Source organism: Silurus meridionalis, chromosome 27 (assembly GCF_014805685.1).
Source record: "Silurus meridionalis isolate SWU-2019-XX chromosome 27, ASM1480568v1, whole genome shotgun sequence".
Lineage (NCBI taxonomy): Eukaryota > Metazoa > Chordata > Actinopteri > Siluriformes > Siluridae > Silurus > Silurus meridionalis.
The window spans coordinates 4,400,375-4,416,223 of NC_060910.1; the positions used below are offsets into that span (position 1 = coordinate 4,400,375).

General features: G+C 39.5%; 1 protein-coding gene across 1 annotated transcript in view; it reads right to left on the reverse strand.

Annotated features, from left to right (window-relative positions):
• Positions 1-3,292: 3,292 nt before the first annotated feature.
• Positions 3,293-15,849, reverse strand: part of ksr2 (kinase suppressor of ras 2) — a 104,590-nt gene continuing 92,033 nt past the window's right edge. The window contains 3 exon segments of the mRNA XM_046842066.1: positions 3,293-4,628; positions 6,026-6,155; positions 10,442-10,576. Of these exon segments, the coding sequence (XP_046698022.1) occupies positions 4,482-4,628; positions 6,026-6,155; positions 10,442-10,576 (412 nt within the window). The 3' untranslated portion in view covers positions 3,293-4,481.

Below are 15,849 nucleotides of genomic sequence, written 5' to 3' on the forward strand. Positions count from 1 at the left end.
GGAGTCCCCTGGTGGTCTAGTGGCGCTCTCACCACTGCGGCCCGGGTTTGATCCCCGGTCAGGGAACCAACCCCAGCCATTAGAGTTGCACAAGCCTTGGTGCCGGTCCCAAGCCCGGATAAATGGGGAGGGTTGCGTTAGGAAGGGCATCCAGCGTAAAAACATGTGCCAAATCAAACATGCGGATGATCCGCTGTGGCGACCCCTAATGGGAGAAGCCGAAAGAAAGTTCTGACTGACATGGTGGTTTTATGTCCCACAGTCATTCCTGTAATGGGATCGAAAAATGTATATTTTACAGCATTTAGCAGATGCCCTTATCCGAAGGGATAAGTTAAAAAATGTTCTTTCATGTTTGTAAGTAGTTTTTCCTGAGCGTTTTTGTAGGAAAATGTAAAAAAAAAAAAAGGTAATTCGTCTAATGAACTATGAATAACTATTTCACTAATTAATAAGCAAGCACAAATGTATTTCTAGTGGCTGTTGGAAAAGGGGCGTGATCAAGCACAGGTTTGCAAATAGAGGGTGGGGCCAGAGGAAGCGAGTGAATGGAATTATTACCATTGTATAGTTTTATTAATGACTGTGGTTTATTGCAGCAAGTGTCGCAAAAGATATAAAGGAGGTGGGACGAGAGTCACGAAAGAAGCAAACGGAAAGGTGTGTGTTGTGTGTATTAAAATGCTTACACTGAAAAGTGAAACTTGACTGTGGCATAAAGTACAGCCTCGTTGTTTTTTATAAAATGTCGCCTGCCTTCTATTCCTTCCACCCTGAGCAATCACTTCACAATGGCAACTTTATCACAGCCAATCCATGTAGTATTGTTTTTTTCTGAATAAAACCAGGCAACCTGGATAAACCCACACTGATACATCCAAAAATAATCCTGATTTCTTTTAATGGTGTCGTAAATCTGGAGTGGACTCTACTTCGAATTCTGTGAACATAAAATGGGAAACGTGAACGTAAAAACAAAAGCAAGGAAGGAGAGGGTAAAAGAAAGAAAAACATAATAAAATTCCAAAATGAAAATATTTTTATTGTCTTTTTTTTTCCTTCTCATAAAGGATGAGTGAAAAGAAGGAGCTTGTGATGAATAAAGCAGTCACTAAGCTGTGCACCATAAGGCATCTGTAATTACAAGCAGTTACACACCTACAACCTACAGTACAGAAAAGTCGAAAAAATCGTGGAGAAAAGAAACGTCAAAGCAAATATTTACACACAATTCACACACAGAAAAACAAAAGAAAGAAATATAGATAAACTCAAACATGAATTCATAATTCAAATCTTAAAAGATCAGGTAAAAGGTGAGAAAGAAAGATAGAAAAGAAGAAAGAAAGAATAAATGACACACAATCTATACGTTCGCCGTGAGATAAATAAGCGGCGTGTGCATGTGTGTGTAAATAAATTACAGTTACTAATGCGAACCGACAAGTGTGAACAGGCTTGGAACGATTGTTAACAAGCAGTTTCTGTACATCCTGAACCTGATATGATACAGACTTATGTGATAGAATAGACTTAATATAATCACATGTAGTCTTTTAAACATCTATCATTCCTTTTTTTTTAAGCAACTCTAATAGTGTGATCCTGGATGAATCCAAATATTTGAATATGGATATAAGAATAATTTTTACCGCGATGCATTACACGTGCTATTTTAGTTTTAAAGAGGTCCCGTAATGGGCCTTCGTCCATGCAGTTAAAATGTTTAAGCTGTACAAATATAAATGAAAAACAAATAAAAAATCTTCCCAAAGAGCAACAAGAGATCTCTGAGCAGGTCAGGACCTGGTTATTATGGGATGGTACAGGAAAAGTATGGATTGTCTACACCCATGTTGCCTGCAAGGTCAGAAGCAAGACATGGAATGCTGGAACGCCTCCGTGACAGTTTCCACTGTCAGCTATGTGCTTTGCTTTGCATGCAACGGTCGTGGGATTGTTTTGGGATTTACACGTGAAAATTGTCCAAACCTGCATGTACATTTTTGTTATTCAAATCGGTTTTCAACTTCGACATTATATCGAAACTAAGGAACGGACCCAAGTGTACCAGGGTGGTGAGCAAATGGGGGACGGAGCCAGACGGGACGAGCGGTAAGAAACACCTGCAGCTGATGAGACTAATCAGTGCGCTCTGTTTCAGTCCAGCGACGGCAATCGTCTTGGGAAGAGCTCCACCAAGCAGAGTAGAGCGGAAGCGTCGCCGGACAGTGACTATGCCCAGGCAGGTGCTGGTGAGGGCACTTGGGTGGATGCCAGTAAAAGAAGTGCCGGTCCATGTGGAATCCCGGGGGGGCGCTCAAGAGAGAAAGCGTGCCGATCCGCGAGTGAGACAGGCGGATGCCGGAGAAAGGTAGGCCGATCCGCGAGTGTGTGGGTGAGGCCCAGCGTGAGTACTGGAAAGAAAAGTGTCAGGGTAAAATTCAAAGCAAATAAAGAAAGCTCTGCTTGGTGTACTTCTGTCTCTTTCTTCCAGCATGGAAACAGTGAGTGTTTTACAGTGGTGCTGAAACCCAAGAAAGGCCTGAGTGCACGTCTTTCACTGGCCCCGCCCGCGCTCACCGTTTGCGACCCTTCCGCTCGTCTCTGCTTGGTGTCTAACTTTTTCCAAGGCTGGTGTCTCGCGCCTCTTTATTGCGGTCGCTGTACTGAAACAGAGCGCACTGATTAGTCTCATCAGCTGCAGGTGTTTCTTACAGCTCGTTCCGTCCGGCTCCGCCCTCCACTCTTTCACCGCTGGCACACAGAGCTCTCTTTCGTATTTCGTACAGGCTCAGACACGGTACATGTGTGTGAATGAGAGAGAGAGGACAGTGGAGTGGTGCGGAGAGGGGGAGAAGGTGGAGGAGTTCAGGTACCTGGAGTCAACAGTGCAAATTAATGGAGTGTGTGTTAGAGAAATGAAGAAAAGAGTGCAGGCAGGGTGGAGTGGGTGGAGAAGAGTGATAGCAGGAGTGATTTGTGATAGAAGAGTATCTGCAAGAGACAGGAGGTGGAGCTGGAGGTAGCAGAGCTGAAGATGTGGAGGTTTTCGTTAGGAGTGACGACGATGGACAGGATTGGAAATGAGTTTATTAGAGGGACAGGGCATGTAGGACGTTTTGGAGACAAGGTGAGGAAGGTGAGATTGAGATGGTTTGGACATGTGCAGAGGAGGGACATGGATTATATTATATCGGTAGGAGAATGCTCAGGATGGAGCCACCAGGAAGGAGGAAAAGAGGAAGACCAAGAGGAGGTTTATGGATGTGGTGAGGGAAGACATGCAGGTAGTTGGTTTGAAAGAGGCAGATGAAGAGGACAAGGGGTCTGGAGATGGATGATCCGCTGTGGCGCCCCCTAATGGGAGAAGCCGAAAGAAGAAGAAGAAGACAGAGTTTAACCCGTCAAGGTCTCACATTATCACAGTTAATATATTATACATAATACAATCCGGGCGTCTGGAATTGAAAAGTGATGGGATTTCCTAGAAATGCAAAAACATGCAAGGAAACATGTTCTTTATTATACATTTTTCTTTTGTGTATAAAAAAACCAAAACAAAAAAAAAACTTTATTCTCTAGATATTCATTTTTTTTATTATTATATTCTTTATAAGTATGCTTGTGCACCTTAAAAGTGTAGTAAAGCTTTGTGACTTGAAACGGCCACATGAATGCCAACACACACACACACACACACACCACTTGGACTTAGCCTTGTGAGGACCCTTTAATTATCTAAAGATTAATATTATTGTTCTATTTTTGAAAAAAATCCATGTGGGGACAAACCAAATATCCTGACAAGGTCAAACTGTCACAAACAAGGTCAAAATGTCCTGTCCATGTGGGAACATTGGTCACCAAGTTAAAAAACACACATACACACACACACACACACACACACACACACACACACACACACACACACACACACACAAGCACACAAGCACACATACATAAAATGGATGCTGATGAATGGACTGAAAGCAAAGAATAAAACAATAGATCAAACAACAAATCCGACAAAAAAAATTATAATCCAAGATACATTCACTCCGGAACTACACGTACTTGTGAAAAGAAAACGTACAGACGCACGAGTCACAGAGGAATACAAACAATTTTGCATTTGTTAATCAAAATGCATCGTCGAACGTGACTGAACAGAAGTTTGTCAACACGATAACATTGACAAAATTAATCATGAATAAATTCAAAAGCACAAAAACAGATTGAACAGATTAAAAAGAAAAAAACAAAAACAGAGAACTAAACAATAAATAATAAAAATAATAAAAAAAAATCTACATACATGATCAAACGATAAACAGAAGAACATGATGCAAAATTGACTACACGTACAATTCAACTCCCCCTACCCGGACCCCTGCGCACTGGTTTCCCACAATGCCGTGTGTCTAATGGCAATAAACTTAATCCTCAGGACTTCAGAGTAGTTTCTTTTAGAACCTGGCTCATTTTACATACTCAGCTGATTTCCAGAAGTGCCCGGGGTGCGAGAGACGGCGGTTGCGCTTAGGCAGTTTCTCGAGCAGCTCCATCAGCTTGGAGAAGCTCGGTCTCTCCTCGGGCTCTTGAGCCCAGCAGAATAGCAGGATGTCCTACAAAAGAACAAGAAAGTCAATGTGAAGAACTTTCCCACACATATCTTAATCCATAATCAACTTAAATATTATACTTAAATAAGGGGTTTGACACTAATGAGAACTTTTTTGTTCTCTTCTATGTAAATCATTTTGCCACATCTATCTATCTATGTATCTATGTATCTATGTGTCTATCTATCTATCTATCTATCTATCTATCTATCTATCTATCTATCTATCTATCTATCTATCTATCTATCTATCTAAAGAGAGAGAGAAAGTGAGAGAGAGAGAGAGAGAGAGAGAGAGAGAGAGAGAGAGAGAGAGAGAGATATTAAAGGTGTAACGGTACAAATAATACACAGTTCGGTACGTACAGTATCGGTTTTGAAGTCACGTTTGGTTTAATTTTGGTAAGTTTCAGGGTTTTTTTTTATTGACGAGTTTATTATTATTAACATTTGTGATCAACAACATTTGAACTGTTTACGTTTTTAAAACAGTTTTGAATAAAAATGCCTGCTTGGATAAATAATATCTAAAATTATATATTACATTTTATACAATTAAAAGAAAATAAATACAACTAACCCAGTACACGTTTTTATTATAATGATTAAATTGCAGAATCGATTAAATAAATGGAAAAATGTCATTAAATAGTTTACATTTGTTAGACCCCATTTGAATAGATGTGTATGTAAAAGTGTGTGTGTTTTACATTCAATATTACATTTTTTAAAGATATGATCTACTTAACTGCTCTACTGATTTCAGCAAACTTTATCAAATGTCTTCACTCCTTCCATTATTCATTCATTCACTCCCTCAATATGTGGAATTGTCAGGATTTCCTCTTTAAAAAATTTATTTCAACTGGACATAAAATGTTTAAGAATCCATAGTGCTAGCATTAGCCGCTAGCCACTTCCTGGTTAGCGGCTAATGCTAGCACTATTGATTCTTTAACATTTTCATGCAAGCGCAAAATAAATTGTATATGTGGTACAGAGCGAGTCGCCACAATGACACTGCGCTAACTCTAGTTTCTTTTTTATACCCCTGTTATTGTTGTGTGTATTCAAGTGTAATAGTAATACAATTATTAGGCAGAGACTAAACAAACTTGCGAAGCCACTTAATACGTTTCTGAGGGAACTCAAATTTTAACTCAAATTTTTATGTTCTACATGTAAAAAGAATTGCACCAAAAGCCCTGTAAAGAAAAATGTGTACCATTACACCCCTAATATATATATATATATATATATATGTGTGTGTGTGTGTGTGTGTGTGTGTGTGTGTGTGTGTGTGTGTGTGTGATCATGACCTTTATTACAAGGATTAATAAAAAAGATATATTTCCTGCAAGCATTCCCAGGTTAAATCCCAATGTTTATCATCTTGCTCACCGAGATCTCTTTGCCCATGCCGATCTGAGTGAGGTTGGGTCTCATGCCGCTGCCCACCTGCCATATGATCACTTCAGCTGGCTGGGTCTTAAAAGGCCACTCTCGTGCATGCAGCTCGTACCAGATCGTCCTGGAGGACAGAAGATATGTATTATGCACACCAACATACACATGTGTCAGAAGAATACGAGTTTAAAGATGTTTGTTTGTGTAACATAAAAGCCCTCGTGATGCCCCTCTATTAGTGATGCCCCCGTGTCGGACCTCCTATGGTCCGAAAAAAATAATTGATTAAATAATCAAAAGAGGCTCTTGACTTCTGAAACATGCACAAGATCATGCTGACATTCTTTTCGCCATAATTAAATTAATTAAAAATCAGCGAGTCGAGTGTTGATAGCGAACAAACAAATCCTCACATCAGTACATGGAGGATGCAAAGAGTGATATGGCTAAGAGGCAAAAAGACAAACATCATTAGCCATAGCGAACTCATTACCAAACCTGTGTACAACTGTGCAGAAAACATCGGGATTCGATTGTACATATGAAGGAGGGTAAAGGATACCGTAAATCAAATCAATCAAATCAAATTTTTTTATTCATAACATACACATACATACAGGGTACGACATGCAGTGAAATGCTTTATACGACGGTCCGGCAAGAGGTGAATAGGGTGGGGAGAAAGAAAAAAAGCAGATAAATAAAGTATAAAAACTATATAAAATAAAATATAAGATATAAAGGTATAAGGTATAAATAAAATATAAGGTTTAAATCCAAGTCCTGCTGTTTGCAGCATGTTCATGTTTGTTGCAAACTATAAGAAGCCTAGAGAAAACCATATGTAAACATAAAGAGCACAAAGCATTCATGAAATAAATTCTATTCCTTGTGATGTGCATGATTTCGTAGACAGAATCCTCTATATGGACACTGAATGCAATTGTGTTAGATGGCAGTAGAGCCGTGCCCCACATCTTCCCATCTATCCATCTATTCATTTTACAAGTGCAGTGCACCCACACAGTGTATGATGGCTGAACACACACACACACACACATACACACACACACACACACACACACACACACACACACACACACACACACACATAGTTTCTGCCTCTGCACAGATTAGAGTCCAGCTGTGTGAACTCCAAATTAAGTTTAAGGTTTTTATATCTGGCTCAACTGTGCCAGAAGTCAAAAGTACAAAAATAATGCAGGACATGCATTTGGTGCGAAAAACAAAAAACATCCAGTGAGCAGCAGCTTTTCAGGCATAATTGCCTTGTTAATGTTACTGGAGAATGTGTATTGTGGTTCAAGCTGGCAGGAAGTAAATGTTAACTCAAATAGCCACTCTGTACATGAATAGTGAGCAGAAAATTCAATTCAATTCAAATGAATTCAATTCATTTTATTTGAATTATCTCAATCTGCACAACAAAACAGCAAAACTGGGGTTGTTCTCCAAGTGGAGAGGATCCATTAATCTCTCAGTTTTTTTAAATAATGGACACCATCCTATAACTCAGCGGTCCCCAACATTTTTTCCGCCACGGACCGATTTAATGTCGGACAATATTTTCACAGACCGGTGAAAACTGACTTTTAGGGTCTGGCAGATATATACAACAAAATAAAATGATACGATCAGCATAAAAACTGGTATTTTCTAAATATAATTATAAACGTGAATCCACTGTGTTGTTGTTTTATTCATTTTGCTCACTTGGGGGTTTGAATTTAGCGGTAATGTATTATGTGTTAGCGGCCGGAGAAGCCCCTTTAAGAAGGTAGCGGATGGAGGTAAGACATGTGACCGAGGCATCATGACATACATCAAGAGTGAGTCATAGACAGATGTGGAGGAGAGAATCCGGTCATTTTCCAAAATAAAACATCATTCAGAATCAGATAATAAATAAAACGGAAATAATGTAAGTTATGTATTCTTTCTGTGTGGCCCGGTACCAATTGACCCAGGGACCGGTGCCAGTCTGCGGCCTGGGGGTTCGGGACCACTGCTGTAACTGATTATTTTAGCACATCCCTCATGTGTTTTATTCGTTACTCATAAAGATTCATCACAAAACAAGCATTTTGTCTAAATTACAAAACTAAGATAAAAGTATTCTGTCAATTACTTTCGTAAATTGGCTTAGTTTCTTTCCAAAAGTTTTGACAGCTCACAGACACCACACCTGAGAGAGCTTTATTAGCCTTCAGGTAAGAATTAGTGCTGAACTAGCAAGCTGGACACGGTCATTACGATCTCCAGAGGAACATTGTGTGGGGAATAAAGCCGAACAACCAAAACGCCAAATTCAGCACCTATTCCTAAGCACTCCCCCAGAGAACAGCAAGTGGCTAACGGATAATACACTTCCCACATTCTCCCGCAACTTCTCTCATTTAAGCTGGGGTGATTATTGTCCTGAACTAATGGTAAGCGACAGATCTGGGGTCACTTTCACCTCAATTTTCAGAGAGTTCAGGGAGGAAATGAAACATTAGAGTTCATTAACTGTAATGCATTTGTAGACCTTTTGCGGTGCTTTTTTCCTCGTCACGTCGCCGCTGCTGTAAAATGAGATTGACTCCAGTGTTGTGCTTTTAATTGATTGTTTCGGGTCTAACAGTTCATTAGCCCGAAGGGAGACAATATGGGCAATAAAGAAATGCTTAGCAGCCCCAAATGAAATCTTTGTAGAGTTATTTGCAGACCGGTACTGCACAAACTGCTGCATATTAGAGGTGAATGAGTAATGAATTTATAACGACTCCAACTCTTTTAAAAGAAACAGATTATTTGATTAGACGGCCAACTGTGAGAAGGGGAAAAGAGATTTTACTTTATAAAAGACTCATAAATCAAATCCACTTTTCACTTTCTCTTTTAGGTGTTAATGGTTACTTATTGGAATAGTATTGATTTCTAAGGGTTTTAATGGGGGTTCTAATGGATGTTTCTAATTGTAATATGGTCTCATAGCATTTAAAAGAAATAGTATATTTCGAACAATAGTCTTGTTTCTATATTTTTAATTAATTATCAATTTGGAAATGGTTTTTAGTTTAGGTGTTTAGTTTAGGAAGAGAAATGTTGTCTTATAAAGGACCGTCTGTTGTCTGATAAATGATTGTAGCTGCTCAACAGTTCTGGGTGTCCTTTATTGTATTTTTTGTTTTGCGGATGAAGGTATGGGAAATCAATCAAAATGTGGTCCAATTTATGTTTTCTGCTCAATTTTATTGGATTATATCGTAAACTGAAATATGGAACCATTTCCATGTGGTTTCGACTGGAATTTAATGAAAAATTCTTTTGTTACATATGACTGGATTTTAATAATGTTTCAGAATATATTTTGTCACATTTCTATGTCTTTTCTATAAAATTTTAATGGAGCATACTGCATGCAGGAACCTTATTTCCATGTATCATTTCTGGATTTTTAAGAATTATGCATTAGTTTATAGTCATTTGTATGTATATTTCTGCTAAAATGTAATGGGTATAGTACATTGGTACCACATTATTATGTGGTTCCAAATGGGTTTACCATTAAAATATGGTCTTTAATGAATAATCCATTAGGAACTGGAAAAAATGGCTTAATTCTATTTCTATAATTTTTTTTATTATTTCTGCAAAAATTATTTAATAAAGTGCACACAAATTAACCTAAAAACAAACATAGAAAGACAAATAAGAGACAAGAGTAAACAAACATGAGACTTGGTGCAGTGGCTGATGGGATGAATAGTTTCATGGCATAACTGTGGCAGTTTCCTTCTCAGTATTACTGTATACTAGAATATGGTTTTACATTTATCTAGTTTTCTATGTCATTAATGGCTTATCTAATGGAATCCAAAATCTATTGGAATATGGACTCGCTTCTGTGTAGATTCTGCTGGATTTTAATGGGGTCTCCATTGAAATATATAGTTTCCATTGGATTTGTACAGACTAGTTAATGATGTTAAATATAATATACATTATATTATATTTTCCAGTCCGATGTTATGCAGAGCATAAACTTTAAGTCTCATACATCATAATATAGAAATGCACAGTTTAATGTAAAAAAACATAAAAGTCCTTTGGCATCCTGTGGATTCTGCAAGATTTTCTTGGAATGTTGGAATGTGTTTTTACATGCGAGTCCAACAAACACAGTCCAAGATGTCTACATTCTAAGTGCTATGCAAGTACTATATACTGTAGGTTTTGATGCTATATATTTTTTATGCAGCCCAATGTTTCCCATGAGGGTAAATGAACCCCTATTGATAATCCATGAATTTCAAAAGGATTCCAACAGAAATTTCTTAAGTTTTTAAGTTTATTGTTACATAAGGTATGTGCTTATGTTCGTCACATGTGAAAAAGGGAACCCACCCAAAGGCGAAGACGTCAGACTGTTTGGAAAAGGGGAGCTGATCTTCCGCCGTCTCCGGGGAAAGCTGGCAGACGATCTCGGGAGCAAGATGGCAGAGCCAGCCGCTCGGAATCCGCAGCTTATCCTCTCTCCTACTGCAGAGAACAAGACACACCAACAAGCAAAATCCATTTCAGTCCAGCAAATTGAATCCATTTTATCTTCCTTCATGCGATCGTGTTTCCGAGGCTTGTGCAAATCATTTGCCTAAACACTTTGCCTTTGGGGAGGGAAAAATACAAGTTATCATCAAGAAAAAGAAATTGCAAAGTGGCGTGAAAGTTTCTTCCGACTAACTGATTTCTTTTTATTTCTCTCTTTTCATATCTGAATGACGCTATTAATGGGAAAAGCAATCAGATGCCGTGACCTGCTTTTGGGCCACCAGACCATAAACAGCTGCATACATAATCATGGGACATCAGTAATGTAGATTTGCATTGACACAAGCTCTGGAAACGTCAGAAATAGTCAGAGCTGAAGCCCAGTTCCCTGAAGCAGCCTGACATTTACAGCCACCTAAATATCTGTGAAGAGGGTACGAGTTTAATCAAACAACAGCCCTTAACCATGTCCGAAGACACGCTTTGTTACCATGTTTAGAATTTGAACTTTAAGTATTTTAAAACATCTGCCCAAATCCACACCCACAAGATGCTTTGATATAAAAAAGTGACTGCATGGGACAAAATCCATACGGTTTCAGGTTAGAAAATATGTAAGAAAAGTGTGAGAAACCATCAACCACCTCAGAAAACCTTAATGTGGCAATAATATACAACATTTATATAAACTTCATGCAAAATCATTTAAAACATGCTCAAGCCAAAATGTTTGAGAGTTTATGCAAGAGGCAAGGCTTTTTGGCTGTGCTCCCAGGACTAGTAGATTCACATGGTTAAAGATCATCTAGATGAACTTGGCCGATTTACATTTTTAAGGGCCCATCTTAAGGATCTGACCCAAGCCCTTGGTTCCACATGGTTCCATATTGCTCTTTTAGCCTGGTTATGTGGGACTTGGGCTAAAGCTTGGCATGAAACAAAACTGGAGGAGGAAGATGCTAAATTATCCAGTAGTAAAAGCAAATGCTTTTTTTTTCCGCATTCGTTGTCCAGTTGAACCAGGTTTGTTTTTCACTACAAGATTAGATTAGATTTAGCAAAAAACATGTACAAAAGCCAATAAAATGCAGTTAGCATCCAACCAGAAGTGCATAAGTGGCCTATACATACGTATATGTATGTAGTATAGTATCCCACAAAAGTAAATACATCCCTCACATTTCAGCAACCATTTAGTGTTTCTTCTCAAGGGACAATACTAAAGAAATGAAACTTGGATATATTTTAGAGTAGTCAATGTGCAGGTTGTATAGCAGTTTTGTTGCCAGTTATTTAGACAATAATGGCTGTATGTTGAGTTATTTTCAGAGGACAATAATCTGTACTATTTATAGTATAAATAGTATAAGTACTAAGTATATAATAAATCCCACCCATGTAATGTTTCCCAAATAAATTAATTAGTAACCAGAAAATTAATTTAATGCTATTCGTTTCAACTGACAGTGACTTTAATATTATGTCTAATCAGTGTATGTATGTATGTAAATGTTGATATGATACAGTATATACAGAATAAATATGGGTGGAATATACAGTAGTGCAATGATAAACATAAGTTATGGATGTTGCAATGATGTATAGTGGATACAGCAGTGCAATATAGACAGAAAGTGACAGTGCAGTAGTGTATTTATTAACATTCTTTGATCGGCTGTTTAGTGCAGTATCCGCCACAGAAAAAAAGCTATTTTTTAGTCTTTTTGTGAAAGCTCTGGGGCACCTGTAGTGTCTGCCTGATGGGAGAAGAGTAAATAGTTCATGGCTGGGGTGAGAGGTATCTGATAATGTCTTTTTCCCTTTTTTACACAGTAAAGCTGAATGTACTATTCGCACTGAGCTCCTTGACCTGCAGGAAATATACAGCACACAGTGCCGTACCAGGGCCAGGAAGATTGTGAAGGACCTCCATCCCAACAATGGAATATGTTTTTTCCCTGCAGAGTTCTGCTCTCTGAAAGCAAACACAAAGAGAATGAGGAGAAGCTTCTTCCCACAGGCCATTCAGTGTCTAAACCAGGAGACACTCAGCAACTAGTACCTTGCACATTTTTGCAATATTGTATGTCATTTTAACTGTGGACTGGCAGTTTAACTCTGGACTGGCCCAGAACAGTGTCACTTTATGTCACCTAATACCAGCACATGGATACTTTAAGGACAAATCACACTGGATCACTAAGCAAAGTCTTCTCTGCTGGCCTAAACACTCTCAGAAGCACTGACCTACATTTACATACTTTAAAATTAATTTTTAAGAAAAGCTAGACATCGTGAGGAGGTTGGCCAACCCCGAAGCTAGCTCGCTTGTCTCAGCCCGGAAAAGGGTTTGTTCACCACTTCCAGACCAGTGAATACGAGCGATCATAGAGATCAAAGTACTAGTGTTTGCTCCCTATGTAAATTATAGACCAAGGCTAAATCTAACTGATGATCTGGTCTCGTGTTTAAAGTTTGAAAAATCCAGATGAACTCGAAAACAACTCATTAGAGGTACGGTACATGACTGAAGCACCAGATTTATTATTTGCTTGAATGTGCATGCTCATCCATGCACTTGATAAATTTTCAATTCCCACACGGCCTCCTTGCACTCTTATATCTTCAACTCATGATGCACACTGCAGCAAGGCCGGTTAATTGGAGTGGGCTGATCATGAGCGGCACCAGACCACTAAACGGTTCCAAAAAAACTCGAGAGGCGCAGACACTAGCTTGCGTAACCGCCGCCATTTTTTTCCGCTTAGCACTTTTGGCTTGTAATTAAATGAGGGTTTAGAACTCGCGTTTGTCAGAACTCCCCATTTCACATGTTGATTAATTGTATTTCTATGCCAGGCAAAACACTTGCACATACATGAGGTGACAAAATACCATCATCTATAAAATGCTTTCGAAAGGAAGCAAGCTATGAAAGGAAAAACAGGAACCATTACCCAGAGTTTTGAGGGGTTTTTTTTTCCAGGATATTATGGCTCGCTTCACTTAGTGGGAAATCTGTTTTCATTCATCATCCATGGTTAAAGGTTGCCCAAATAAAAGCTCTCTCCAGACCCCTACGGATGAATCAGCGGTCGCCCATTTAACAAGTCTTATTTTGTTAAAGCTTAGAAGAGGATGCTTGCTTTTCCACAGGACAATGTAGGGAAGAAAGTAAACGGCCACATCAAAAACCCATTTGAAGGATCTACACATTCTTGGATCATGGCATGAAGTATGAAAGGAGAAAAGATTCTTTTATGTGTGCGTTGGTGGACACACAGAGAGATGAAGTGCAACTGGAGAAGCAAATAAATCTTATGTCCAAAAACACAGCCTGAAATCCCAATGATCGTCAGCTCTGTCTTGGAGAGTTTGGGAGTTTTCATTAAACTAGTTATACTCAATAACTGTAAATACACAGGTAAGTACATCATATTGCCTCTGTGCCTGTTAGTCTTACTAAAGAAGGCAGGACTGATGTTCATGTCATTGTTAATGATGGTGTGGCTCCTGTGCCTGTCAGTCTTAGTAAAGGAGATGTGGCCTGTGTGCCTTTAAGTCTCAGCAAAGGAGACGTGGCCTCTGTGCCTGTCAGTCTCATTGAAGGGGATGTGGCCTCTGCACCTTTAAGTCTCAGTGAAGGAGATGTGGCCTCTGTGCCTGTCAGTCTAAGTGAAGGAGATGTGGCCTCTGCACCTTTAAGTCTCAGTGAAGGAGATGTGGCCTCTGTGCCTGTCAGTCTCAGTGAAGTAGACGTGGCCTCTGTGCCTGTCAGTCTCATTGAAGGGGATGTGGCCTCTGCGCCTTTAAGTCTCAGTGAAGAAGATGTGGCCTCTGTGCCTGTCAGTCTAAGTGAAGGAGATGTGGCCTTTGTGCCTGTCAGTCTAAGTGAAGGGGATGTGGCCTCTGTGCCTGTCAGTCTCAGTGAAGGAGATGTGGCCTCTGCGCCTTTAAGTCTCAGTAAAGGAGATGTGGCCTCTGTGCCTGTCAGTCTCAGTGAAGGAGATGTGGCTTCTGCAACTGTTAGTCTTAGTGAAAAGGGTGTGGCTTCTGTGCCTGTCAGTCTCAGTGAAGGGAGTGTGGCCTACATGTCTGTCAGTCAGATTAAAGGAGGCATGACTGATGATCAGGTTATTGTTACTGATGCTGTGGCCCCTGTGCCTGTCAGTCTCAGTGAAGGATGTGTGTTTTATGTGCCTGTCAGTCTCAGTAAATAAGGTGTGTTTTATGTGCCTGTCAGTCTCAGTAAATAAGGTGTGTTTTTGTGCCTGTCAGTCTCAGTGAGGACGGTGTGTATTCTTTGTGCCTGTCAGTCTCAGTGAAGGATGTGTGGCCTCTGTACCTGTCAGTTTCAGTAAATAAGGTGTGTTTTTCGTGCCTGTCAGTCTCAGTGAAGGATGTATGGCCTCTGTGCCTGTCAGTCTCATTGAATAAAGTGTGTTTTTTGTGCCTGTCAGTCTCAGTAAAGAAAGTGTGGCCTCTGTGCCTGTCAGTCTCAGTGAGGACGGTGTATTTCTGTGCCTCTTAGTCTTACTAAAGGAGGTGTGGCTTCTGTGTATGTGTCATAATAAAAAGGTGTAGCTTCTGTACTTGTTAGTCTCAGTGAATGAGGCGTGGCTTCCATGCCTGTTAGTCGCAATGAATGCAATATAACTGTCAGTTTACTACATGAGGTATAGCTTCTGTGTATGTCTGTCCTGGAGAAGGAGGTCTTGCTTAAGTACATGTCAGTTTAACTACAGGTGCAGCAGCTGTGTATGTGTGTCTCAGTGAAGGAGGTGTAACCACTGTGCCTGTCAGTCATACAAAAGAAGGTTGTGTCTTATGTACATGTCAGTTTTACTACAGGAGGTTTGACTTCTGTCTTATTAAATACTAGTGAATTAGGTGCCGAATGTGCACACGTTAGTGTCACTAAAGGTGTGACCTAAGTGCCTGCCAGTCCATTTAAAAAAAAAGTGGGTCTTTTGTGCCTTGTGTGACCTATTCACCTGTTAGTTCAAATGAAGTTGTCCCTCCTGTGTCTTGGAGAAGAATGTAAATATTAAGTTGTATGTAAAAATCAGTTTTACTGTGACTGTCAGTCTCAGTAAAGAAGGTGTAGCCTCTGTGCCTGTCAGTCTTACTAATGTAGGTGTGGCTTCATTCCCACTCACTTCTGTCTCTTGTCAGTACAGGACAATGAGGCATAAAAGTGTAATATAGTTACAGTAAATACTCTGCGCTCATAGTAATGCAGAGTAGCGTGCATGTAATTTTTC